Source organism: Exophiala viscosa (genome assembly GCF_022695815.1).
Source record: "Exophiala viscosa unplaced genomic scaffold EDD37scaffold_8, whole genome shotgun sequence".
Classification (NCBI taxonomy): domain Eukaryota; kingdom Fungi; phylum Ascomycota; class Eurotiomycetes; order Chaetothyriales; family Herpotrichiellaceae; genus Exophiala; species Exophiala viscosa.
The window spans coordinates 292,527-315,894 of NW_026944360.1; the positions used below are offsets into that span (position 1 = coordinate 292,527).

Below are 23,368 nucleotides of genomic sequence, written 5' to 3' on the forward strand. Positions count from 1 at the left end.
GGTGATGGCATATGCTGTTGATGCTGTCTTTGGGCTCGTGGCAGATCGACTGTTTCAGGCAACCGTTCCAGACACTCCAGCGTCACGTTAGGGGGGCCGGAGATAGGTGGATGACTGCCGAATTCCGATGCAGAAGCAACAATCCAATCCTAGTCTGTAATCGCTTCAAGCTCAGCTGTGTGAATCGCGGCCGAGGTCCAAAGATGCAATACACAGCAGGTACGCAAATGGTATTTATAAGACAAAGTTTGGAGATGATCTGATGGGAGAGGGACGAGCGAGGTTGGCGGGAAAACAAAATCGGAGCGGGATGGCTTCAATTGGGGATTAGGAGGGGCAAACTCCTTGCAGCTGATAGGCTCTTATAGGCATTGCTGTGGGTGCACTTCCAAGCACGCTACTGCACGGAATTTCCTCCTCTACAACGCGACTGGCTACACTTCTCAACAGGCCCCGCCCAAAGCACAAAGTAAGAGGAAGGCCAGCACATTCCATGGTGGTCCAAGCGCGATACCAGCCCACTTTGGGTACTATTGTCCTGTATATATAGACGCCGCCAGAGATAAAGAGTGGCTGACCTGATAATGTACAAACTTCTCAAGAAGTATGGGTGAGGCTCTCTAGTAGTACAGGGAATGATGGAAAAGGTCAAGGGATCAGTCAGCCCCCGCCCGCTTGATGGCCTTCGCGAGTTGCGTCTTCCGTGACGATAACCTCGGCATCATCGCCTAGTGTAGCTGCCATACCTTCTGGCATCCGTCTTTCATCAACTACATGGTTGATCTCCTCTGCCACGCGCGACTTATCGAACTTGGTTAGCAAATACTCCCACCCCTCTTTTCCGGAACGCATCTCATTCGTCAGCATTTCGCGCCAGATCTTTTCCGCTGTCTCATCATCGCCATACTGTAAGAAGCCACACAAGACCTCGCTCCAGGTGCGTTTCGTAGGCGCGCAGAGTTGAAGTTCAATCATTTCCTGGACAACCACAAGTCCTCGGTCGATGGTCGATGGGTCGCGACTGAAGAAGTGAATGAAGCCGTTATACAGCACGTCGTGCTCAGCAGCTTTACAGATGGATGCATCGTGTTGCTTGATCATATGCACAATCCAGTGCCACAACTTCCACACCGGTCCTTCTTTCTGTTGACACAGGATATATGCCCAAACCGTAAACCCGAGAACTGCTGGTGACGGCTCAGGTAAGTCGCGCTGCGAGGTTGGCTCAGCAGAAAGTGCATCAACCAGGCCCAATTTGATCAGTGGACCCCTATCATAGGCTCTGTCATATATGGCAAGAATGTGAGAGAACGAAGTTTCGGGAAGTAGCTTGCGATCGATGCAACAAACCACCCTGATAACGTGCATCATGTACACGACCAGATAAGGATCCTTGTACAGATCTTCACGTTGGTGGACTGCGGACATGATCTTGTCGAGGCGTTCGTGGTCGTTGCGATCGAAACTGTCGCGGAGTAAGACAAGATAACTTCGGGCATCAACATTGATGTTTTCAACTTCCATATACCGGAACAACTCCCATGCCACGTTGGGTCTTCCTAGGGTGATGGCTCGGTCGATGATGGTGTTATGGATCTTTTCATTCATTGGTAGCTCAAATCCTGCCAGACTCGGCAGGAGTCTGAAATTCCGCACAGCACCCGCTTCTTCGATTGTGTCCAGTTTGATGAGGTTTGTGAATCGGTGAAGGATTTCCCTTCTGAAATATTCTCTTTGCTCTGGTGGTATGCGCCAAAGCACGTCGATTGCTCGATCCGGATTACCGATCCTCGTGAAATGATCCACCATAACCAGGACGAGTTGGGCTGGAACCCCATCTTGGATTTTAAAGACTGCGTCGATAATGTTTTCGCAGTTTTGGACACCATTGTGGTGAAGTAACAGTACAAGAAACGCACGTGGCATCGAGAACTTTCTGGGCCATGTTGACACCGCTGACACCAACTCGATTTGTCTGGCAAACAAAGATTGTAGCTCTGGATCACCATTGATCTCCGCCGAGTATACTAGGTCGAGGTAACACAAGCACTCGCAGCGAGTTCTCCATTCGCGTGGGATGACTTTGAGCATCGTGAGCATCATGAGGGTTTTCCGAGCAGAAATGGCGAGACAACCAGCAAGTATAGATGGAAGTAGCTTGCTTCTCTCAGCCAGAGCCATGTCCATCCAGGCTGCGCGCAGAGACTTGACATCGTGGGATCTAACGAAGCTCATCGCCCTTTGTCGATGAATTCTTCCACGCTCTTGTGCCCTGACCAGATCCCCGTCCTTGGGAAAGATCAATTTTTTGTACAGTTCTATCCATCTCTTCGGGAATGTCACGTATCGAGACCGAGGTTTCTTACTTGTCCTGGAAACCCCAACAGAAGAGCGAACGGTCACAACAGGACCGTCGCGCCATAGCTGGACTGGAATCAGCTGGGGCCTTCCAGAGGCGTCGAAGTCTCGAGATTGTCCCGTTCGTGGGCTAGGAGACACAGCGCTAGTCTCCACGGGCAGCCCATTTTGAGATGCTCGATCCCGGACTGCTTCAATCGGCCTAAAGAGCTGTTCTTCGACCACTGCACTCGGCTTAGCGGGCTGTTCTTCCGCTGCTTCAACTGGTGTAATAGGGTCCAAAGCTTGCAACAGCGGAACCTGTTTGGATTCTTCCCCTCTCCGGAGACGCGTAGGTGGCAGACGCTGGTTCGGGGATTTAGGCCTCAGTCCGATCTTGTTGGTCCTTGGGAATGGGGGAGGGTAGCCGCTCGAGTGCCGTGAGAAAATGCGCCCAGGGTGATATCTCGTTTTGCTAAAGCATTGGCATCTTGATAGCGCGCACAGCAACTCGCCGAACATTCAGAAGCCGGCTCATTTGGCTTCCTGCGTGCCAGCTGTGAAACAATTGTAGGTCGTAGGACTGGCGGACAGCAAACGTGGTTGAAAAGACTTGGAGAAGAGAAGCGCATGCAGCAGGCGAGCAGAACAGAAAAAGAAATTTATCCGATGATCTGCCGACGACGCAACGAAATTCGGTTCATACCGTTATTTGCACTCATGTTACTGCTAGGCTGAAGTCAATTCTATTAAGCCTGCCGAACGAGAACTCGTGGTGGATGTGAGGATGTCCTCAACACATACCAGCCTAGACGCTGCAGCGGTCGACCGTAAGACCCGTCTTGCGGAACTTGCCTCTCTCAAGCGCAAACAGCCCGGCTCCGATGTGACTGCGCCAAATGTACAAGAGGAAGAACAGCAAACTGAAGAGGCAACCTCTACAAATAAATATCTGTCGGGACGAAACTATGACACCGCAAACAAGAACGCGAAACTCGGCTTTGAAAGTGTCCCCATCGCCGATGCTGAGACTTTGGAACAACAGGCTGAACGTATTGCGGCAGAAGCCGCTGAACAAGCAGCCAAGGACGAGGCAGAGGCAGAGAAAGGGATCGACTTATTCAAGTTGCAGCCCAAGAAGCCGAACTGGGACTTGAAGAGAGACCTGGCGGAGAAGATGAAGATACTAGACGTCCGGACTCAGAACGCCATCGCTAGACTAGTGAGAGAGCGAATAGAGAACGCAAAGAAGGACGCAGTCAATTCAGGCAAGGCACCTCAAGCGAGTCAAAATGGTGATCAAGGGGAAGAGGTCGGCATGGAGGGCAGTACACTGGTCGAAGGTATTCATCTTCGGGAGCAAGAGGAGGAGAGAGAAGCTCAACTGGAAGAGGAAGAGGCCGACATCTCATGAGACGACTTGCATGTGAGAACTTATCTCGACCCAAAGCAGTTCAAATGCATGCCATGTACCCCAATTTCGACTGTCACGCTTGTTGCCACGATCAGTGAGCATCGTGAAATGCATTTGCTACCGAGGGGAAAATCTCATTGATGAAGTACGGGCCTGTGGCATGCAGCACCTGTCTTCACCAAGGCGAGCGTCGCAACTGCTACCGATCTGAAAGGACTCGATCCGATCTAGGCTGCTATGTCTTCCTCGTCCTGCAATGTGAGAAGCATGGCTGCAGAAAATCAGTCGCACAGTCTCCTCACATTCAGAGAACGGCTCTGGAAGCAAAAGAGCGTCGACAAGTCTTGCAGCCATAGCTCATGGGTCACAGTCTTTTAGGCTCGAACCATGGTAGCCATCGACAATTGCGCAGAACCACCGATGCTTCCACGTCCGAGACGCTCAGTCACACCATTGGTCAGCGGCTGGCTCTTTCGCTGCGTCGAGCATAGAGAGGTTCTCTAAAATGCGCCGGGCGAATAAACATGTGGTGGAACTTCGGACAGTAAGGCAAAACTTGAGTATCATTGAACTTGGTATGAGGCCTCCAGCGCCTTGCAAGCTAAATTACATAGAGGAGTGTCCACCGATGCATGGTATCAATAGTACTTGCTATTAGCCAAAACAAGACATAATCAATCACAAATTCATCGCCTGCGTCAATGCCAGTCGTTTGCTGTATGGGCTGAGACTTCGTTCTCTCCGTGGTCCCCTCCCTTGCGCACCGGACGACCCGAAACCTGCAGGCCTGCGGCCGTCTCCATTTGCTTGGGGCCTATTTTCGCGGCTATAACGTTTCTCCTCTTCCCTATAGCCGTCTTGCGAACCCAATGATCTTCTATGTTTGGTGATTCGACTTTGGTCCATGCTTGGACTGCTGGTTCGACTGCGATGGCTTCCTCGGCGCGTTGAGTTCGGCCGGCCACGGTCACTTGGACTTTTGCTCCGATGGCGGCGAGTTTTATGATGTGAGCTGGGTGCCCTCTTTGGCGACCTGGGTGAACGTGAATATGAACTCGAATCGGAATGGTGTTTGCGCTTCCGGGGCGGTGTCCTCGACCGAGCGTGACCAGCCCGTTTACCAGTGTCCATCCTATCATCGCGGCTTTCGGACAGCGAATGCGACCGAGACCGAGACTTAGCCGTTGAGATAGTAGAGACGGAACTCGCAGAGTCTATGGATCGAGATCGAGACGGAGAATTTGCGCGTGGGCTCAATGAGCGTCCTCGACTTTCGGACTCCAATGCTGGGGTTCCATTACGCCTGGCTTCCGCCTCGGCTAGTTGTTGGTCGGCTACACCCCGACTGTGCAAGTGTCAGTAGGAGGGTTCTTCTGGAATCAGAGGTGATGAAGCCCTACCTGTTCAGCAATTCGTTTGGTTTGTCGCTTGTCAATTTTGGTTTGAGCTTGGGGTTGAGTAGCTGTTGAGTTCTTGACGGTCTGGAGATGTATGGACGCTCCTGAGCACTCGACTTGCACTCATAACTGTAGTGGCTTGCATCGACTGTCAGTGCGGGTACACGTGGAGGGGTTTGGCAGACGTATCTTTCTTCAAGCATTTCTGGCAGACAGTAGATACCGTGGCTTTCTGAGGCCCAAGTCCGGGAATTGTGCGGTAGCGGTTCATCTTAATGACACTCTCTCAGTATCATGCCAAATAACCCTCCCAGCCGATTCGCGATTGTGCCAGATCAATCACTGTGGCACAGAGACGTCCTCACGTCTTACGCAAAAGCCTGTCAGCAAGAGAGACAGGAACAGCCACAGTAATGAAGGATACAATGACAATGACAATGCTGAAGCCGTTAAAGCCTTAACAACAGTGTACACTTCTTTGGCAATATCCCGATACTGTCCAAAACGAAGCTGACGAGGTGAAGTTACAGGCAAGGTAGGCACTATCTGACTAAAACTTTCGGGATTATACGAGTACGAGGCGGCAAAGTCGATATTGCATCGTTCTTTCTTCATTAAAGCAGCGATCACAATGCTCCAAAACAGCGTGATATTCAGTCCGCAGTGCAGCATCTTGGCGGCTTTGAAACCTCACGCATTTTGGACATTGTCATGCCTCTGCATCCTTGAGCCTTATACCTTGTTGCTGCGACATCTGCGAAGTTGAGTCTGCAGTCAGAATGGATTGAGACACACCCTTGTTGGCCATCCCCAAGCGTTTCGAGAAGAAAGAGTTGTATTTCGACCATCGTTGGCGGTTTCACGTCTTGGACAACTTGACATTCCTCCATCTGCCTTGTGGCCGCCGCTGGACTTCGGCTGATTCCCGACTTCGCCCACCTTGCGATCGCCCTTTTTCAAGTGGGAGACAAAGTGCAAGAGTCACCACCAAGTCCTGTAACCCGATACCTTAGCAGAACTCGAACGGCAATCAGTTTACACTTGAAACCCTGACCGAAGACATCCCCGTGCCGAATCCATGGAGCCTTTCAAGTTGCGCTGTACAGGCTCGTTTCTTGGGCGAGAGGTTGTGTGAAAAGGGAGGAAAGGAAAACTGAAGCTTCGGTTTTCGCTCATACGCGCCACATTCATCTTTCGGTCCTCAGTCTGACATCTTTACTGAACGTTGTTGGATACGACGTGACGAATCTCCTTGGGAACAATGGCGTCTCCTCAAGTTGGATCGGTTCCGCCGAAACTCTCATTCGCAAAGGTTCGCTGGTCTTGGTCAATTTCATACAATACAAGTACTAACTTTAGCGCCAGGTTGCAGCAATGCGTGCGCCTACTAAGCCCCTTGCAAGCTCAAATGCCGTCGACGACAAAAAGCTCCGATCCAATGATGGAAACAATGTGCGCAAATCGGAGGCGCCTGGCACCTACATATCTCCAACTTCACCACATAGAGCAGGTGAACCACAGTTGGCGAATGTCGAAGGACGCACTCAATCCGATTATGTGACCAATGCCATCCAGAATCTATCGTTGGTCAATAGCACCAATGTTGCGCCAGTTGGACCTCAAAGTGCAGAAAGCGGAGAGTCTCTGGGGGACGATCAATCACACCTTTCCAACTCCTCAACTAAACAGCAAAGCTTCGACACGAAAAGCATGGCATCTGTTACAACATTCGCAATGGACGAGAAAGAAAGCATCCGTCCGGATGATAGCGCCAGTGTCAGAGCTGCCGAGGACGACGAGACCTCCAATGCACCGGGCAGGGAGCTGAACTTCATTCGTGATAATGATTCTCTTGCCGTCTCTCGTCCATACATTAAGCCTCCCACATCCGGTGTTACAATTGCTGCTCGTCGTTATCATACCTTGACGATGACCAACCCACCACGTTTTGGAGACCTTCCTGCTGTTCCGATGGTCCAGGAGGAGCATGAGCAATCAATCCAGACGGAGAGTGCAGTATCTCAACAGACGGAGGCGCATGAGCGAGCGCCTTTTCTCCCGGTCGCTCCAGACGAAAAGTTGCTTGACGCGTTGGCAAATCCAAAAGACCGCTTGCCCTTGTTGCAACTGGAAGAGATCTTTCTCGGCTTTATTGCGAAGTCTGAGTGAGTAGTACGATCCCCATTGGGAATAACATGCTGACATTAAGCAGGAGCGAGTTTCTTGATCTGCCCCCGCAAAATGGATATGCTAGGTTGCTTGCCCACAAACTCGCCGATTACTATTCGCTCGCCCATCATATCAATGAAGATGGTACTTCAATCCGAGTCTTCAGACCGTCGTCTGCGTCTCTGTAGGTACTGGACCACATTACTCTGACCTTGCTTGCTAACATCGAGGCAGGCCGACTCCACTACACATCCTTGCGCAGTCGATTCCTGCTGGACCGTCGCAGCCGCCTTCAGCCATGGCTGTGAAGATCATGCGTAGGGCGGGTTTGGGTCGTAGGCAAGGCTCTGCTGGAGTCAGCACGCAACTCAGTTCCTCGAATCCGTCAAAGGCAACCTCGGAAACCGGTCTGGAGTCTACCAGTGAGGAAGGAATCTTATATGCCATTGAAGGCACACCAAACAAAGACAAGTCCAAACTTACGAGAGAAGAACGAGAAGCGCAGTACAAAGCTGCCAGAGAGCGTATCTTTGGTGATTTCCAGGAGTCAGTGACGAGCGAAAATGCCTCGAACGGGGATAATTCAGCCAGCATGTCACGGTCAAGTTCCTCAAGCGGTAAGAGAAAGACCCGGAAACACAAAACTCCCAAAGATGATAGCTTCGAGGCACGCTCGGCGTTCATTCCCAGTTACGCACCTATGGCTATACCAACCCCACAACATCAGTCTCAGCCTCAGTATCAAGATCAGATGTATCAAGCACCTTACCAGGGTCCCAACCACGGATATGGCGCTGGCATGAACTATGGTAGCACACCAACGCAAGCTTATCCGAACTTTGAGCCATCTAACCCCTACAACAACAACATGGGATATGGACCCAACAATAATCAGCCGTACAGTCCAGCCGATTTTTGGTCCTCGGTGCAGACTCCTTCTACGAACGGCTATCCAAACTATTCTGCATCACCACCAAATTACCAGCAGAATGTACCTTCAATGATGGCACAGATGAACAACCAATACATGCAGCAACCACATTCAGGAATGCAACAGTCGCAACCTTGGATGAACAATCAGTTTCAGGCACCTTACCACCAGCCGTCGGGTCCAGGTGGTCCACATATGAATGCCTGGTCGGGCTATCAGCCCAACTCAGGGATTGCTAATGGAGCATCTTTCGGATACGGGCAACTCGGCGGACAGGGATACAACTCAAACACCCCGTACAATGCGCCACATTTGGGTCCAGGTGACCCTTCGAGGTCCTTGTTCAACCCGCAGACCCGGTCGTTCGTCCCGAGTAACGCCACAAGCCGTAACGGCGGACGCAATGGTAGGAAGAAACCATCACCCTCGTCCAGCCAAAATCGAGCCAACAACAACGGTCCAAGATCCTTTGGAACGGATGCCCCGAGTATGGCCGGTCTATCAGCATCTGGGGCGAACTTCGTGCCCAGAGAAGATTCGCTGCAGCAAAAGTATGGGGCTCCCGCTCATCTTCCGAAAAAGCCTCCACCGTCGCAGCATCCTTCTACCTATGAAGTGGAGACCCTCAGCAATGGGCCTGGGGCTTTCCCGTTCAATGCTTCGGGTAACGCGACTCCGGGTGGATCGTCCTCATAGTTTCAGCACACGCATACCCAGATTCAATTCGAGCACCGGCGTTTTAGTTAGCATGACTTGGCCACGGAGTCAGGTCCAGGATGGAACATGGAGTTTTACAAGGCGTTATCAAAAAGTCAAGATGGTTCGGGACAACTGAGCTGGAAATAAAATTCAGGCATGGCACGAGCGGTTCGACCATGACATGAGACAGGATCCATTTGCATTGTATGGTGGACCCGGGAAAAAAGGAAAGAGACGCATAATCATCACCAAAAGACCTCTTTCACCAAACGCCAAGGAAGAAAGACCTTGGTGAGAAGGACATCATGTACGAGTCGTTTGCCATTGTGAGTGTGTATCGTGAGCAGCAGCAGAAGCGTCAGCCGCATCGCTGGTGAGCGGTGAGTGCTTCAGTCATCAGCACGAGATCTAGATAGTCGAAAAATGCACTGGAAGAAAACGGTTCGATTGACATCCTTCCAGGTGATTCATTTGCTTATAAGGCGCTTGTACCGAGAGATTATCTACCCTCCAAGTGTAGGAGCGCCTATCTAACCTGACCCAATTTTGCTCTATATAGTCTTACCCACGCATGCATGCCCTGTATAGCTTTATATGTCCGTCATCTCTAGCCCTGAATGTAAGCCGTACCAGCAGCGCCACAGTCCAAATTAATGCATACCGAAATTCGTAAAAACGTGGTGTTTCAAAAGTGCGGAGCAGCCCAGAAGTTAGCTGTTGCCAATGGTACGCCGGAGGTCGTGCATCTCAAGACTTTCGACGGGTTGCAGTCCCCGTGGGTCATGAACTTCATCTGCCTCCTGACTCTGCATGAGCCCGACGACCTCCTCTATGGTTCCCTCGTTCTTGTTCGGGCCGGACTCTGTGTTGATCACGCTGCTGACCAGAGCTTCACTGCTCTGGGCGGTACCACTGCTCTTTGACGCGGTGTCTCTTGCGGCGGCGACCCATACTGCGCCAGCCAGAATCAATACACTCCCGATCCAGCTCACTGTCGTGGGAGTAATGCCAAAGACCCATCTGTCGCCGGCTAATGCGAATAGCATCTGCGTGTAAACCATACTCGTCGCTCTTGTCCCGGAACCTCTGGCTGCTGCATTAGGCTGGGCACTTTGTCTGTCTCCATCGCTGAAGGCCGGCTCACTAACAGACTCTTCATGTTCAATATCTCTGATCTTAGCTGCTCTTTTGTGTTCGCTGTGTGACTGTGCTGATGGTCCACCATATGCCAGACCGGCAGTGAGGAGAAATTGCATTATGAATCCACAGACGCCGAGACTGACGAGCAGCGTCCATTCGGTCGCGTTGCCGGGCAGACGAAACGTGACATCGGGGATGACGATAAGACAGAACAATGAGACAATGGTGCACCAGACGCTGAAGTAATTGATGCTGATGAAGGCGTGTGCTCGGGTGCCAATAGCACGGATGGAAGTGTAGGCACCAGTGGACCCAATCACACCGATCATGGCGATGCCAATGGCAAGGAGATGCTTATCTGCTGTAGGCTTTTGTGAAGGATCAGCAGGTTGCGCATCTGGAGGGAGCGAAGGATTGTTCGTCGGGTTTGACGAGCCTGATGAGAACAACGAGGCCGGCTGGGCAATTAAGATGACGCCCAGCAGGCTGACAAAGCCGGCTAGTTGCTGTTGTCTGGTAAAGGTCTCGCCTGGGATGATAAAGCTGCAGATATAACAGCTCAGGATTGGGGAGAGGAACGTCAGGACGGTAGCTTCGCTCAACGGCAGATACAACAAGCTGAAGTACATGCCGAAGACGCCCATGAAGCCAAAGATACCGCGTGCTATCAATAGCCAGCGGGTGTCGCGGGGTCCAAGCGGGAAGTCGGGCACTGCCTTGGTGTAAATACCATAGGCCGTGCAGAGAGAAGCGGTGATGGACTGGCGAGCGAAGAGGATCTGAAAAGGATGCATTGGCTTGCCATGGGCGCCTTCTGTCTCGAGTAGTCTTGTACTTACGTTCATCCCAACGCCAAAGAATTGGGCGAGGAGAACGAGCAGGGCACCATAGTTGATGAGGTAGAACAGGCGCAACGCTGCAACAATGCGTGCCGAGAGGTTTTTGGGCGGAGGAGCATTTTGGGAAATACTTCGGACGAGAGGCCGGCGGCTTTGCAGCTCATTCGAACGAAATGAGAGTTCGGATAGTTCAGAGTAGGTGCTGTCTAGCGATGGCCTCGAAGGGCGATTGTTCGTCGGCACATCGAGGTAGGATTGTCTGGACTCGAATGGTGGCGGTTGAGCCGCTGGTCTCGGCGGTGACGATGATGATGAGGATGACGAAGATGTAGATTCATTGATTGGGTAGGTTAAAGAAGGAAGTACTGATTCATTTTGAATATGAGACTGGTTCATCGACATGGTCTATTTGTCCCGGAAGCCATTCCAGATGCAAGATCTTACAACGCTTTGCAAAAAGGATCTGCCCCAAAAAGACAGGACCGAATAGAGGCACCGGCAGTATATAGAAAGAAAATAAGGCCGTGCCGGGTAGGTTGATATGTGCAAAACAGCCAAAACAGATGCGAGAATGTGAGAAGATGAGATCATGAAAAAGCAGACAGAGAGACGGATGTAGAAGACTCTGGAGTCAAAAGGCGCAGGACTGCTCGGGACGCAGGTCTCTTGACGTTCGTGGGGAACAATCGAATGGTACGGAGTACGAAGATCAAGGGATCATATATGTCACCTTCATCTTCGGGCGACTATTGGATGGTTCATGCCGCCTAAGCAGGTCTCCTATGCGGAGAGGCGGATCGATTTCAGCACGGGTTCTCCATCCACTCATCTCTCACCTGTGACAATACAAGGCCTCCAGATGTGGTTGTGATGAGAACGTCTGACTGTGCTTTACAACGGAATGAAGGGTATAACAGACGCCCGAATGTAGTGATATAAGCCGCGATGAATGCTACGTGGCTACCTCAGCCTCGCCTCTTCGAAGAGCCAACAGTGCCCTCACATCCGTCACATACTGTAGAGCTTCTAACATGGGTATCAGGTGAAGCAAATCGTTATCCGTTGGATCGTTGATCCATCCTTCAATCGGTATCGCATTGTCTGTCCCTCAAAGTCAGTTTTCCCACCATTTTTTGGGCTGTTCTGGATGCACTCACCTTCATGGAAAATGTAGCTCACGGGGCTGTTGTCCAAAATCATCACTTTGCTCAAGTCAGGCTCGATACTGCTCAGATCCTTGATGTATGCTCCATTTCGGAACGTGCAGTGCTGTCGATAGTATCTGCCTGCAAAAAATTTGCGCTCCTGTTCCAGCCAGTCGATGACCGGATCGGCGTACTCTTGCACCGATGCAGTGAAGACGACCAACTTGTACCATTTGGAGATTTTCCGCAAAAACTCGTCGCAATGCGGTCGCTTGTGCACATAGTATAGAATGGGATGTTGTGGTCCAAGCATGGATGTGGCCTGACCAGGTTGAGGTGAGCTCACAGCTACGGGCACATTCAATTTGACTTCCACCATGTGTCCGGAAGACATTCGACCTCCCTTTGCCAGAGAATGAATCAGTGTTTCGTCCAGGTCGAGTACTAGCGTCTTCTGCTGAAGAGATGTCGGACCACGTGTCGGTGATCGAGGGGCAAGATTGGCGTATGAGGGCTGCCTTCGTGGAATCAGCGGTCGTGGTGGTTGAGGCGCATGTGGGTATCTGGTGATTTTCAACGATGTAGACGGTGATGTGGGTGATTTGATATTGTCAACGGTCATCGGACTTCCATCAGCCAGCGGGCTGGCAGCTTTCTTCTGCCTTCGCCGTTTCAGTGCAGGGTCCGTCTGTTCCTTGATTCGAATCGAGGATCTTCTGGTCTCGACCTCATCGCGCCCGCTCTTTTCTCGCTTTGGTTTGACTTGCGCTTTCTCGGCTTTACGTAGCTCGGCCTCAGAGTCCGATGTTGAAGTGTTCATAGACTCACTTGAGTAAGAATGCCGGAGCTTGGTTTCGTGCAGGACACGATTTGTCAATTTCTGGCTATCCCCAGTACCATTGGGAAGAAGTGCAGCGCTGACCGAGCCGATGCTGGGAATCCTCTCTCGGCGCGACCATCGTGGAACGGGTGAATATTTGGCATCGGGGTCCCTAAGCCACTTTACCAGATAAACGACCGGAGCACCGATGGCTGCCAATACAGCTGTGAGGGCATTTGCTAACTTCTTCGCGAAAGCATGCCACCCTGTTGTTTCTGGTGCAATGTCCTCCTTCTCGTCGTATCCTAACAGTGGGTCGATTTCGTCCTCATCCTTGAGCACATCATCTCCACCTTCAGATGTCGCTGCTGATGCCTGACTCGGGCTTGGAGTGTCTGGGTCTGTCTCCTTCTTGATCTCAGCAGTAAGCTCGTCGCTGTACGATCTCCCTCTCGTGGACTCTTCTTCCCGTTCCTGATTCCACAGGTCACCGTGCGACCGCGATCGTGGCCGTGAAGCTGATTGGCTTTGTCCGATAACTCGGGAGGAGATCAGGTTGAGTGAGTTCATTTCCTGCGCGAGAGTCGCGCAACCGGGCAATGACGCGAGTGATATGCGATCAGCTTGCGGACAGCTGCGGCAGCCGGTTCCTGGCGGGAAAGGCTTCCAAACCGTGTTATGACGAAGGCATCTCGTTACGAAACGAAGGTGGGGGGTTCAGTGTGGTGTGCTGTGGAACAAAAGCCCAAAGATTCGCACGATAGAACGCTACAATGACTCTTTCGAAAGAGCTGCGCCGGGCGGATTGCAGCTTATGAGAATACAAGGCTGAGAATGAGCGCTGTGATCGAGATGACAAGGACAAGGTCACAATTGAAACAGATCCAGAAACGAGGTGTCGGCGCAGTGGGGGAATGGCGATGCCCATTTAGGTGGCTGGCACAGGTGATCATAGTGCCAAAATTGGAGTAGTGGAATATCGCTTTAACGAGGACCACGCGAGTCATGCACCCAGCGGCTCTCCACAACTTTTTTTCAGATCCTACAACCTCAAGACTCACCAGCAAACAAAAACACCATACAACCATAGCCGGAGTTATTTCAGCCCTTCAAAGACTTCGCAACTATCGGCAGAGTACATTCTCATCTCGATCATATTCTCGGCCGCACCTACCACAGAAGAGAAAGGCGTCCGCACAGTCAAGCATCGTCCAAGTCACCTGCGTCTAATACTCAAGGGCTGCCATCATGGCGCCCATGACAGCACCTTTGACGCCTGGGTTTGCCAGCTTCCAGCGCTTCCTGTCCACAGAACCTCTGGATTCCTCTACCACATACCTTGTTTCGTAAGAGTCGTATTCCTGGCTGTTGGTGGTGCGAGGCTAACAGAGACACTCAGACTGTTAAAGAGACGACAGCTGAAAGGCTCAAAGCGATGCGCCGCGGCAACTACACTTCTCCTTCTCCGAACAGTCGAACTCACCAAACAACCCGACTGTGACAGACTCCTGCAAAGGGTGTCTGAGGTTGGCAAGAAGCTGATAGCTGCTGCACCACATGAGCCCGCAGTTGGAAATATAGTACGAAGAGTCCTCGGCAGTATACGTGACGAAGACGAGGATGAAGCAGCCGGTAAAGAAGGAGACGGGGACTGGACCCCAGAACGCGATGACAGCCCAATCTGTGCTACACCACTCGAACGAGCAAGTTCACCGCGGACGCCGTTCGGCGCACCTAATGGCCCTTTTGGAAGGTCCATGGCCAGCGTCAGTCCGTCACCACAACGAGGGCCTGCTCGGCCCCCTCTGATGTCTTCGCACACTGGTGCACCTGCCCCTGCTCGTCCTCCGATGACATCCATGTTCAGCATAATAGCCCATCCAACCATGAGAATGTCAGGCCAGGACTCACCAGGGCAAGGCAGCGGTAGTGGTACTGTCACACCGCGCATGAGCATGTCCGGGACGCTCTCAAACTTGCGGGCGGAGGTCATCAAAGGCATCAAGGAGATTCTTGACGAGATCAACGAAGCCGACGACGAAATCTCTGCGGCCGCACTGGAACAAGTTCATCCTCAAGAGACAATAGTCACCTACTCGTCCTCTCTAACAGTGCAGAGATTCCTGCTGAAAGCAGCCTCAAAACGAAAATTCACCGTCATACACGCAGAATCATATCCGAACAACCATCAAAAGACTCACGCTCTTTTGACCGGCAGTACCCAAGAAGAAGCCGAGGACGACGACATCTTGCCCAACGAGTCTTTTTCAAAACCGCTGACCTCGGCCGGAGTCAACGTCATTATGGTTCCAGATTCCGCAATATTCGCCGTCATGTCACGCGCCACCAAGGTCGTCCTTGACGCTCACGCTGTGCTCACAAACGGCTCCCTCGTCGCCGCCGCGGGAAGCAAAGCTGTAATTAAAGCTGCCCGTTTCCACCGTGTTCCGGTCGTCGTACTGGCTGCAACTTACAAGCTCTCGCCTACGTACCCATACGATCCTTACACGTTAATCGAATATGGCGACGCAAGCAAAGTGGTTCCGGTGCAAGAAGGCGCACTACGGGAAGGCTTGAAGGATGGCGTTAGGAATCCGCTGTACGATTTTGTCGAGGCAGGAGACGTCGACTTGTTTGTCACCAACCAGGTACCCGCTGTTGTGAGCACGGGTTATCTGTACAGAGTCGTCCGGGAGCAGTACCATGATGAAGATTTGGAATTATGATGATAGCCAACTATGAAAGTGGACTGTTTGCTTGCGAAAATGGGCGTACCGCTGCATGTCAACGGCATGTGTTGCATAAGGCTTGGGGATGGCGAGATAACTTGCCTATCGCATGTCGGAATAGCTGGAGAGAAGCGACAGCATCCCAATATGAACAGTTCGGGGCATGAGACACGCTTTGAATAATGTTTTTACACGCTCCAACGAGTCGAACTATCCGAATCGAGTCTCCTCATCCTCTCCAGCCCTTTGCCTTCTCAGTCGACCTGGACCGTTCTTCTCCTTGCCCTTGGCCGACGTTCGCCTGTCCTTCTCGCCTCTAACCCACTCGTACGTCGTCCCGTCGGTCTCGAAGTCCTCCTTCTCCTCCAGATCTTGCGCCTCCATCTGCTCTTCTAGTCGTTTGACCTCTTCTTCTAACGCTTCCTCGCCTCCATCCCGGAACCTGGTCACCTTCCGCACATTCACGGCCGTCATCTCATGCATAGGTAGATTGTCCTTGCGTTGGCGCACTAGCGCTTTGGCCGTCATGCTGAAGCGCATATCTCGCGGGCCATCTACCAGCGATAATATGGCTGATGGCGCCTGGTCGTCGCGAATGGGTTCCTGTCGGAGTACTCGTGTGTAGCCGCCGGGTCGGTGTTCGTAACGTAGACGGAGTGTTTCGAAGAGTTTCTCCATATGCTGTGGCTGTTCAGGCTCCTGTTACATCTCGTTAGCTACATCCGGATGGTCAAAGGGAAGGAACTTGGCTGCTGTATTCAAGGGCCACGTACGAAGAATATAGACTTGGCTCGTTGTTTGGCGGCGTTGGTGTTCTTCTTGCCCAAGGTGATCAGCTTTTCGGCTAGACGTTGTGCTTCTTTGGCTTTGGCGTAGGTCGTGGATATTGATTCATTGGCAATGAGAGATGTGACTAGGTTGCGGAGGAGAGCTCGTCGATGAGCTGAGTCGCGGCTTAAATGCCTGTATTTTATGCCCGACATGATGTCGAGATATGAGTTGGCAAGTTCCTAGTACTGCAGGACGCCAGGACGAGGTGATCCTTTGTTGCGCGATCGGAGAGAAGTAGTGTTGGCCAGTAAACGATGAGTGGGGAATGTGAAGAAACCTCAGCAGTAGTTTAGGTTGGTCGAGCCTTTAGAGGAGCACTCGGATGCCCTGTTCGCGTGCTATATGTTGCTTGGGGATTGATGGGTCAAACTGAAGTCGAAAGCTGCGTTCAACTTTCTTCTCCAATCCGACCCGGCTGCAGAGCCAAGGCAAGGCTGAACCTCAGCCTCGCTTTTGACAAGCCCAATGCCGTGCCGTAGCTCTCCGGCGAGACATTTTCCCCCTACAAACCTACCCAGGAACTTTCGATGCTTCGGAGCTCAACGTACGCGAGCAGCAATACCTCATAATCTTTCTATAACACCAGGCGACAGCAACTACCGCGACGTACTCTTGCCACCCCGTCGTGGTCAGGTATAAGACACCATCCTCTGGCGACTAATCTTTCTGCATCGCATACCTGACCACACCACGCTACGAACAGATCCACCCAAGGACAAACGCCATCTGTCTAAGGAAACAAGATGGGCTTTACAACAGGCTTCGTAAGCCTCCCTCACGTCTCACAAATGCAAACCTAACAAGTCACAGCTCGGAGGCCTCACACTAACCTACTCCCTCCTCTACATGTCATTATACGTCCACCGCGCGAACCGCAATGTCCAGAAAACCCTCCTCTCACAACAAACCACGCTACTCAACTCCGTCGTCGAGCCCTTACCGCCTCTCCCAGACCCACCGGCCTACGAGGTTCGCAAGGCCGGACTAGTCGAGGAACTCAAGGACCACTGGAACAGCGAGGTGGAGCATCTCGTCCGGAAAGTACAGACCACCGACTGGGACGAGCAGCGCGAGATCTGGGAGGCGAGAATATCTGCTGCTTGGGCTAAACTACGCTCAACGGAGTCTGCGCACCAACTCGAGGCTAAAGCCAAAGAGGTTGAACAGCAGGTTGTGGATGCTGCGAGAGACAGTACCCAGCGAGCTCTTGCCTCAGCGAAAGAGACGAGCCAAAAAGTGCAGGATACTGTGAAGTCGGAGGCGGGGAAAGCTTCGGCATTTGCCACCAGTAAGGCAAAAGAGGTCGGACAGAAGGTGAGAGAGAGTGTTGCTGAAGGAGCAGACAAGGCGAAAAACACCATCGCTGAAAGCACGGAGAAGGCGAAAGCGACGACAAAAGACGTGGCGGACAAAGCAACGGGGAGAGAACCCAGGTTGTTGGAGTTGAAATGAGATGTTCCCGACTTTATGTTACCTTGATTGGGACTTGTTCTACCCTCGACTCGTCAGTCACAGTCTCTCGAACCTAGGACGGCAGCAGCACTCCCAAGATGAGGTCTTACTAGCGATCCCTCGTCCGGTGCATTGCATTATCTCGGCCGTCTAATACATACGTTCGAGGGTTTCTGTGCGAGAGGAGGGGCGCAGCCAACGCTCGCGTCAGCCCCGACAAATGTGCCTGCCTTCATCGGCACCGAGGGGCGAATCGCCCGGGCAAACATAAGGTTGATCAGACAATATGGAGATCTGAGTACAGAATAGGCCATCACAGCGCCAAATCAGGTCTTTTCAGCGAGCGTGGACGAAGTCACGGCAGCATGCTCTCAGTGGAACGACTGAGACCCGGCAGGACGGCACCGTTAGTCAATCCACATGCAGTCAGCGGGATGCTCAGGTGGCTGAGGGCAACCTCGGAAGCCCTGGACAGAAGGCCAAGTCGACTGGGAGCGTCTGAATCATGCCGTCCTGCATCGAAGAACATCTCAGCGCCTGGAGAGCAGATGCGATATCAGACTAGAGCGGCACTACTTGTCTCTTGGAATGTGGGAACCTTTGTCAGGCTGGGCTATCCGTCGCGTAAGCCAAAAGATGTTGTCTGGTTGTCTTGTAAATCACAACTCAATTCCGATACTTCACTTTCGCTCCCTGCCAGCCTTGACACGATTTTTGTTCAGCTTAAAAAGACGCCTAGAACACCATGCATGCTATCCCAATTCCCATCCTATTGTCATGCCCTTAGAGACAGATTCTCGACTCTCCTCGTCAATAGTAGACATCCATCATTGATCATCAATCGTCGTTTCGTGGCATACCATGCTCGGACATTGTCTTGTGTATGCTCATAAGAGCTTGACATTGTTTCCTACCTGAGATGCAGGTCGGCACCCAGATCTACCTCATGAGGTAGAGGGCGTCAAAGCAGGCTCAGCAGTCGACTCGTTGGTCTTCTGAACGCTTTTCTCCAACTCCTTGACCCTGGCTCTGAGAATCTCGTTTTCACGCTTGACCGCTTCCAACTCGGCACGCTGCTGCGCAGCCTCCTCGTACCTCAGTGCCGAAGCAGCGGCATTGGACCCAGGACTCCGTGGGAAGCCATAACTTTGCGCAGAGTCACTCGACATATTTGGTGCATTTGATGACACGGAGCTTCGATGCGGGTACGCGTAGGCACTCTGGGACATGTGCGGTGACGATGTAATCGAGCTCGATCGGAAGCCCATGGCAGATGTAGAGTTCTGTCTGCTCATGTCCGGCCGAGTAAGTTCCATGCTAGGTCTGCTACTTGCGACAACGCTCTGGTCCCGCGGTGCTGCAACTCCCGAAACGCTCGTGTTAGTAGCGTTGGCTAGGTTATCTCGAATTGATCGCGCAGAGCGAGTCGAAAGGTTCGACGAGGATCGATGACGGCGGGTGGTGTTGGGTATGATGGTTGTAGCGGTGCCAGTGGTAGATGTGTAAGGGTCGCTTGCGGAGAAGAAGTGGTCGGATGTAGAAGAGGTCGTTGAGGCCACGGACGCGGTCTGCGCACGCAGTGCGGACAGTTCTCGTGTAAGTCGGTTGACCTAAAACTTGGTGTTGGCCGAGCTGAAATGGTTATGGGTCAGACTGGCTTACGATGCTCTCCTGCTCCTTCTCTAATTCCAGATGCAATTCAGCAGCCGTGAGAGGCCTTGGGTGCCTGATTGGCCCTGATGCTTCCTAGTCAGTACAGACCATAGCGTGTTGAGTGTGGCACCATCGTACCTGGTCCTATTCCAACGCCAGAATTGTCCATTATTGAGGCTTGCGCTGGTCGAGGCGAGCTGGGAAGACTGTCGTATCGGGGCAAAGGAGGGGGTAGCATTTGGGTTGATGTCCGTCTAGAGGCGGCCTGTGAGGAAGGAAGAGGTACAGCAGGAAGGGACGTTTGAGTGTTCGCGCCAGTACGAGGAGATCTTGGGACAGTATTCAAGTCGGGAGCCATGGTTCACTGTGGAGGCGCAGGGGAGAAGTGAAGGGTAGGTGCGGTGAACGTCCGAGGAGAGGGAAAGAGGATGTCAATGTCTTTAGAAGCAAGCCATGCGCATGGCCCTGTGAACGGTTTGCAATGCTCTGTATTGGTGTGAGTCCACCCTAGACAGCCAAACGAGTGGCCAGACGTGTCCACGATACTGTGCTAAGTAGGATGAGACGAGGGTTAAGAGTATGTCGAGCACCGCTACAATCCATATTGACCAGTCCTTCGGGAAATGAAGTGGTCGCATCGCGATCCGCCAATCACAGGTCAAAATCCAGGCATTTCCTCTACCATATTCCAAGGTTAAAACCTCAGATCGAATACCAGATACCTAGGTAGTTAGCGAGATGCTTTTTGGACAACATCGGGAAGCGGGAGGTGTCTATATTTTGCGAACGTTTCTTAAATATGCTGCTGAGCGCTGCTCCAGCAAGATGCCCTTCTGGCGTGCTCGTTGCCGCAACTTGGGCCCAATTGGACATCAACCGCCATGAGGTGCACATGTACATGGTGTGAGGATACCAACAATTTATGCACCCAGTGATCCCAAGTAAAACTGTTACATTCATCTTTCCGCCATTCAGCCATGCCAATCGTGTTGCAGGATATAGCATCTTCGTATATCCTGATCCCTGCTCGTAATCATAATCAAGCGTGACCTTCCACCTTCTACATATCAGACATAGCGGCCGATGTCTCCACAACATGCTTTCCTTTCCTCAGACCCGAGTCCTCCTCGTTCAGCTCTGGAGAGTTCGAACTTGAGGACGAACTAGACCCTAGGCCATGAGATGCCCCACGCTCCCCATACTTCCTTGACGGATACTCGTCTCTGCCGTCCGGTAGTGCGGTTGGTGAAGGTTCTTCGTCAGCGTTCTCGACGTGGGCGCTGGTTTCTGCTTTCTCTTCTTCGCCAATCATTGCTGCGAGACTTCTGAAGTTGAACATGGGTTCCAAGCTTCCAGGCGGAGGAGTTCCAGAACCGGAGAATGCGCCCGGCGTTCCTGAGTCGACGAATGACGACGATGCTGATGAGGCATTTGACATTTGTCGAAGGTGCGATCGTCGAAATGGCTCAGCTGCTGTTGGAATGGGGATTGACGATGCCACAGACTCTTGGCTCGTGCCGGAGAGCGACAGAGTGGGAATATAGGAGGGTTGAGGGGCTTCTTCTTCAATCCTGGTGGCTTCCTGTTGGGGAGTGCCATTTCGTTCCACAGCCTTACCCTTGCCCGAGATCGAATCATCATCTGGAAGTAACGAAAGATTGCTTCTCGATCTTTCGAGGAGGCTGCTAGATCCATCACCATAGCTGGTATTGGAGTTTAGTGTGAAGAGGCTATTCTTCCGGCCGGCCTTTTCTGCTTTCTTAGCTTCCTTCTCCTTCTTTTTGGCATCCTTGCGGGCGTCCTTTTCTTCTTTCTTTCGACGTTCTTCCTCAGATGCCAAACTCAATCTAATGGCTTCCATCATCATCATATCCTCCAAATCATCCATACGGCTTCGACGGGAACTGCCCCCTCTTACGGGAGGTATAACAGGGTTAGGTCGTCCCTCTGTACTACCAGCTTCTTGTTGTCGGGCAGCATGCCGCTCCGCGAGCAGAGCAAGGGCACCCAGATGAGGACTTGGACCGATATCCGGACTGTCCATGGTAGATCGTCGGAGCACGTTTCGTCGGCCGAATCCAGCAAAGGCCCGCGAATCAGCGGTCTGGCCGTTCATCAGATACGCCGCAGTGTGTAGTGCTGTGGCTGCAGCCGATCGTCGTGCAGCATGAGCTCGAGCAGTCGCAAGCTTATTAGCCCAGTCTGGACGGATCTTGTCCGTGGTGATTACCTCGGGCGCATTGGCCGAAAGAGAAGTGCCTCGCCTTCGACCAAGACCAGGGGACAAGTTGCCCGAAGAGATGGATGTCTGGGAAGACATTGCTGACATGACCTGATATGGTTGTGACCCAACTCCGTAAGTAAGCCCCCGCCGGAATGGGGGTGGTGTATATGTGATGCCAAAATCAGGGGTCTTGCAATATGGGCATGTTGCTATTTCAGACACCAACAACTCCTCAGCTTGTGCCTCGCGTTCGGCTTCAGAGACGGGCGGCGCGTTGGGATCTGGCTGTTCATGTTCCGGAGGATGTGGATCCGGCCTTTTTATTTGGACGAAGCACTCCGAGCAGATCGGTTGTTCGCAACATCTTGTCGTGTTAAGATATGGAGGGTAATATAAGAAGCAAATCGGGCATTCCGACGCATCCTTATACAGATATACCTCTATGGGTTGGCCGTTCACGAAAGGATCTGGAGGCAGCTGGAATTCCCGGGGAGTCATGTCTGCCTGAGAATTGGCTCGTGATGATGTGGTCAGTGAGGCCAGCGTTTTCGCCCGAGTCCTGAAAATATTGCCGCCGGACGAGCTGGATGCCGGTGGAGATGGAAGTGGTAAAGAGTTCATGGCAGGTGAGAGAGGAGCTGATTTGTCCGACTGAAAGGACTGTGACCTTCCTCCTATTGGGATTGTGAGGTTCTTTAAGGTTGACTGATTGTTTTTGTCGGATGTTATCCTCTTGGCAAGTTGATATTCGAGTTCGGGAGGTACTTCATCGGCCGGAGGAATGGGCATACCTCTGGCGGCAGCCATGAGCTGATGTTCTGCCCATGAATCTGAGAAATCGTTCAGCCCTCTCCAAAAGGGAGCAAGTCTGCGCTCAATCTATGACTGCGTAAGTATAATGCTTTTCGGTCGTGAAGGTACCACACTCACCATAAGTTGTCGAGCGACAGTTTTATTGAAATCTTCAGTCCCAACATATACGCCTTGCGTGACAAGATAGCCTCCGTCAACATTCTCTTCCTTCATGCTACGCTCACGCTCTTTGAGCCTTGCAGCCCGCTCTTTCTCTGCTTTTCTTGCTTCCCTCTCCACCTTGGTCTCCCTTCTCGCTTCGAGGGAAGAGGCATCTTGGTCGCTACTTCCGCCAATGCCGAGGAATGAAAAGTCGTGCCGACTCCCTCTTCGCTGGCCGCGAGAGGAGTATGCAGGGCGGAGTGAGGGTTCGGATGAGTTTGCTTGACCATCCTGTCGTTGGCCTATGCTGGTGCTGTCACTGCCTCGCGACGCGGAAGAGCCTTGCCCACGTGCTTCTTTTGTCTGAGAGTTACCCATCTTCGCCCAACTTTCGAATGACGAGTGACCTCCTGCTACTTAGCGATACCAATGAGGCGCAATCATCGCCACATCTTCTGCATACCCTCTCGTTCCGAAGGCGGGAACATGGAAGGATCGCTGAGCTTGAAATTGAGCCTGGTTTCGAGCCGGTCGGTGAGATGTGCCTGGAATATGTAGGTCTCGTCGGGGTTGACCAAGAGCTTGATGAGTGAGCGACGCCTCGAAGCTCGACTTGGATGGCGGTCAGGTCCGG

General features: G+C 52.2%; 11 protein-coding genes across 11 annotated transcripts; 4 read left to right on the forward strand and 7 right to left on the reverse strand.

Annotated features, from left to right (window-relative positions):
* Positions 1–402: 402 nt before the first annotated feature.
* Positions 403–3,074, reverse strand: EDD37DRAFT_634848 (uncharacterized protein). Its single transcript, XM_062816875.1, has one exon. The coding sequence runs from the start codon at positions 2,857–2,859 to the stop codon at positions 661–663; it is 2,199 nt and encodes a 732-aa protein (XP_062668249.1). The 5' UTR covers positions 2,860–3,074; the 3' UTR covers positions 403–660.
* Positions 3,001–4,102, forward strand: EDD37DRAFT_470376 (cwf18 pre-mRNA splicing factor-domain-containing protein). Its single transcript, XM_062813103.1, has one exon. The coding sequence runs from the start codon at positions 3,125–3,127 to the stop codon at positions 3,749–3,751; it is 627 nt and encodes a 208-aa protein (XP_062668250.1). The 5' UTR covers positions 3,001–3,124; the 3' UTR covers positions 3,752–4,102.
* Positions 4,103–4,267: 165 nt separating this feature from the next.
* EDD37DRAFT_470325 (uncharacterized protein) lies at positions 4,268–5,745 on the reverse strand. The gene is made up of 3 exons (XM_062813101.1): positions 5,338–5,745; positions 5,152–5,286; positions 4,268–5,096 (listed from the first exon to the last, which is right to left on the reverse strand). The coding sequence occupies exons 1-3, from the start codon at positions 5,349–5,351 to the stop codon at positions 4,430–4,432; spliced, it is 816 nt and encodes a 271-aa protein (XP_062668251.1). The 5' UTR covers positions 5,352–5,745; the 3' UTR covers positions 4,268–4,429.
* A 370-nt stretch (positions 5,746–6,115) lies between these two features.
* On the forward strand, positions 6,116–9,301 carry EDD37DRAFT_470303 (uncharacterized protein). Its single transcript, XM_062813099.1, has 4 exons — positions 6,116–6,460; positions 6,514–7,313; positions 7,361–7,501; positions 7,552–9,301. The coding sequence occupies exons 1-4, from the start codon at positions 6,410–6,412 to the stop codon at positions 8,942–8,944; spliced, it is 2,385 nt and encodes a 794-aa protein (XP_062668252.1). The 5' UTR covers positions 6,116–6,409; the 3' UTR covers positions 8,945–9,301.
* Positions 9,302–11,668, reverse strand: EDD37DRAFT_470304 (uncharacterized protein). The gene has a single exon (XM_062813100.1). It carries the CDS (start codon positions 11,326–11,328, stop codon positions 9,658–9,660), a length of 1,671 nt encoding a protein of 556 aa, XP_062668253.1. The 5' UTR covers positions 11,329–11,668; the 3' UTR covers positions 9,302–9,657.
* EDD37DRAFT_470342 (protein phosphatase) lies at positions 11,604–13,582 on the reverse strand. The gene is made up of 2 exons (XM_062813102.1): positions 12,084–13,582; positions 11,604–12,027 (listed from the first exon to the last, which is right to left on the reverse strand). Exons 1-2 carry the CDS (start codon positions 13,459–13,461, stop codon positions 11,879–11,881), a joined length of 1,527 nt encoding a protein of 508 aa, XP_062668254.1. The 5' UTR covers positions 13,462–13,582; the 3' UTR covers positions 11,604–11,878.
* Positions 13,583–13,911: 329 nt separating this feature from the next.
* EDD37DRAFT_470505 (translation initiation factor eIF-2B beta subunit) lies at positions 13,912–15,724 on the forward strand. The gene is made up of 2 exons (XM_062813104.1): positions 13,912–14,237; positions 14,291–15,724. The coding sequence occupies exons 1-2, from the start codon at positions 14,140–14,142 to the stop codon at positions 15,615–15,617; spliced, it is 1,425 nt and encodes a 474-aa protein (XP_062668255.1). The 5' UTR covers positions 13,912–14,139; the 3' UTR covers positions 15,618–15,724.
* EDD37DRAFT_470545 (50S ribosomal protein L17) lies at positions 15,724–16,779 on the reverse strand. The gene is made up of 3 exons (XM_062813105.1): positions 16,729–16,779; positions 16,394–16,677; positions 15,724–16,319 (listed from the first exon to the last, which is right to left on the reverse strand). The coding sequence occupies exons 2-3, from the start codon at positions 16,601–16,603 to the stop codon at positions 15,831–15,833; spliced, it is 699 nt and encodes a 232-aa protein (XP_062668256.1). The 5' UTR covers positions 16,604–16,677; positions 16,729–16,779; the 3' UTR covers positions 15,724–15,830.
* A 105-nt stretch (positions 16,780–16,884) lies between these two features.
* EDD37DRAFT_470551 (uncharacterized protein) lies at positions 16,885–18,086 on the forward strand. Its single transcript, XM_062813106.1, has 2 exons — positions 16,885–17,215; positions 17,262–18,086. Exons 1-2 carry the CDS (start codon positions 17,195–17,197, stop codon positions 17,901–17,903), a joined length of 663 nt encoding a protein of 220 aa, XP_062668257.1. The 5' UTR covers positions 16,885–17,194; the 3' UTR covers positions 17,904–18,086.
* A 735-nt stretch (positions 18,087–18,821) lies between these two features.
* EDD37DRAFT_470556 (uncharacterized protein) lies at positions 18,822–20,153 on the reverse strand. Its single transcript, XM_062813107.1, has 3 exons — positions 19,695–20,153; positions 19,566–19,639; positions 18,822–19,513 (listed from the first exon to the last, which is right to left on the reverse strand). The coding sequence occupies exons 1-3, from the start codon at positions 19,912–19,914 to the stop codon at positions 18,848–18,850; spliced, it is 960 nt and encodes a 319-aa protein (XP_062668258.1). The 5' UTR covers positions 19,915–20,153; the 3' UTR covers positions 18,822–18,847.
* Positions 20,154–20,616: 463 nt separating this feature from the next.
* On the reverse strand, positions 20,617–23,112 carry EDD37DRAFT_651653 (uncharacterized protein; the record flags this gene model as incomplete). Its single annotated transcript, XM_062818371.1, has 2 exons — positions 20,617–22,659; positions 22,711–23,112. 2 exons carry the CDS (start codon positions 23,110–23,112, stop codon positions 20,617–20,619), a joined length of 2,445 nt encoding a protein of 814 aa, XP_062668259.1.
* Between the last annotated feature and the right edge of the window lie 256 nt (positions 23,113–23,368).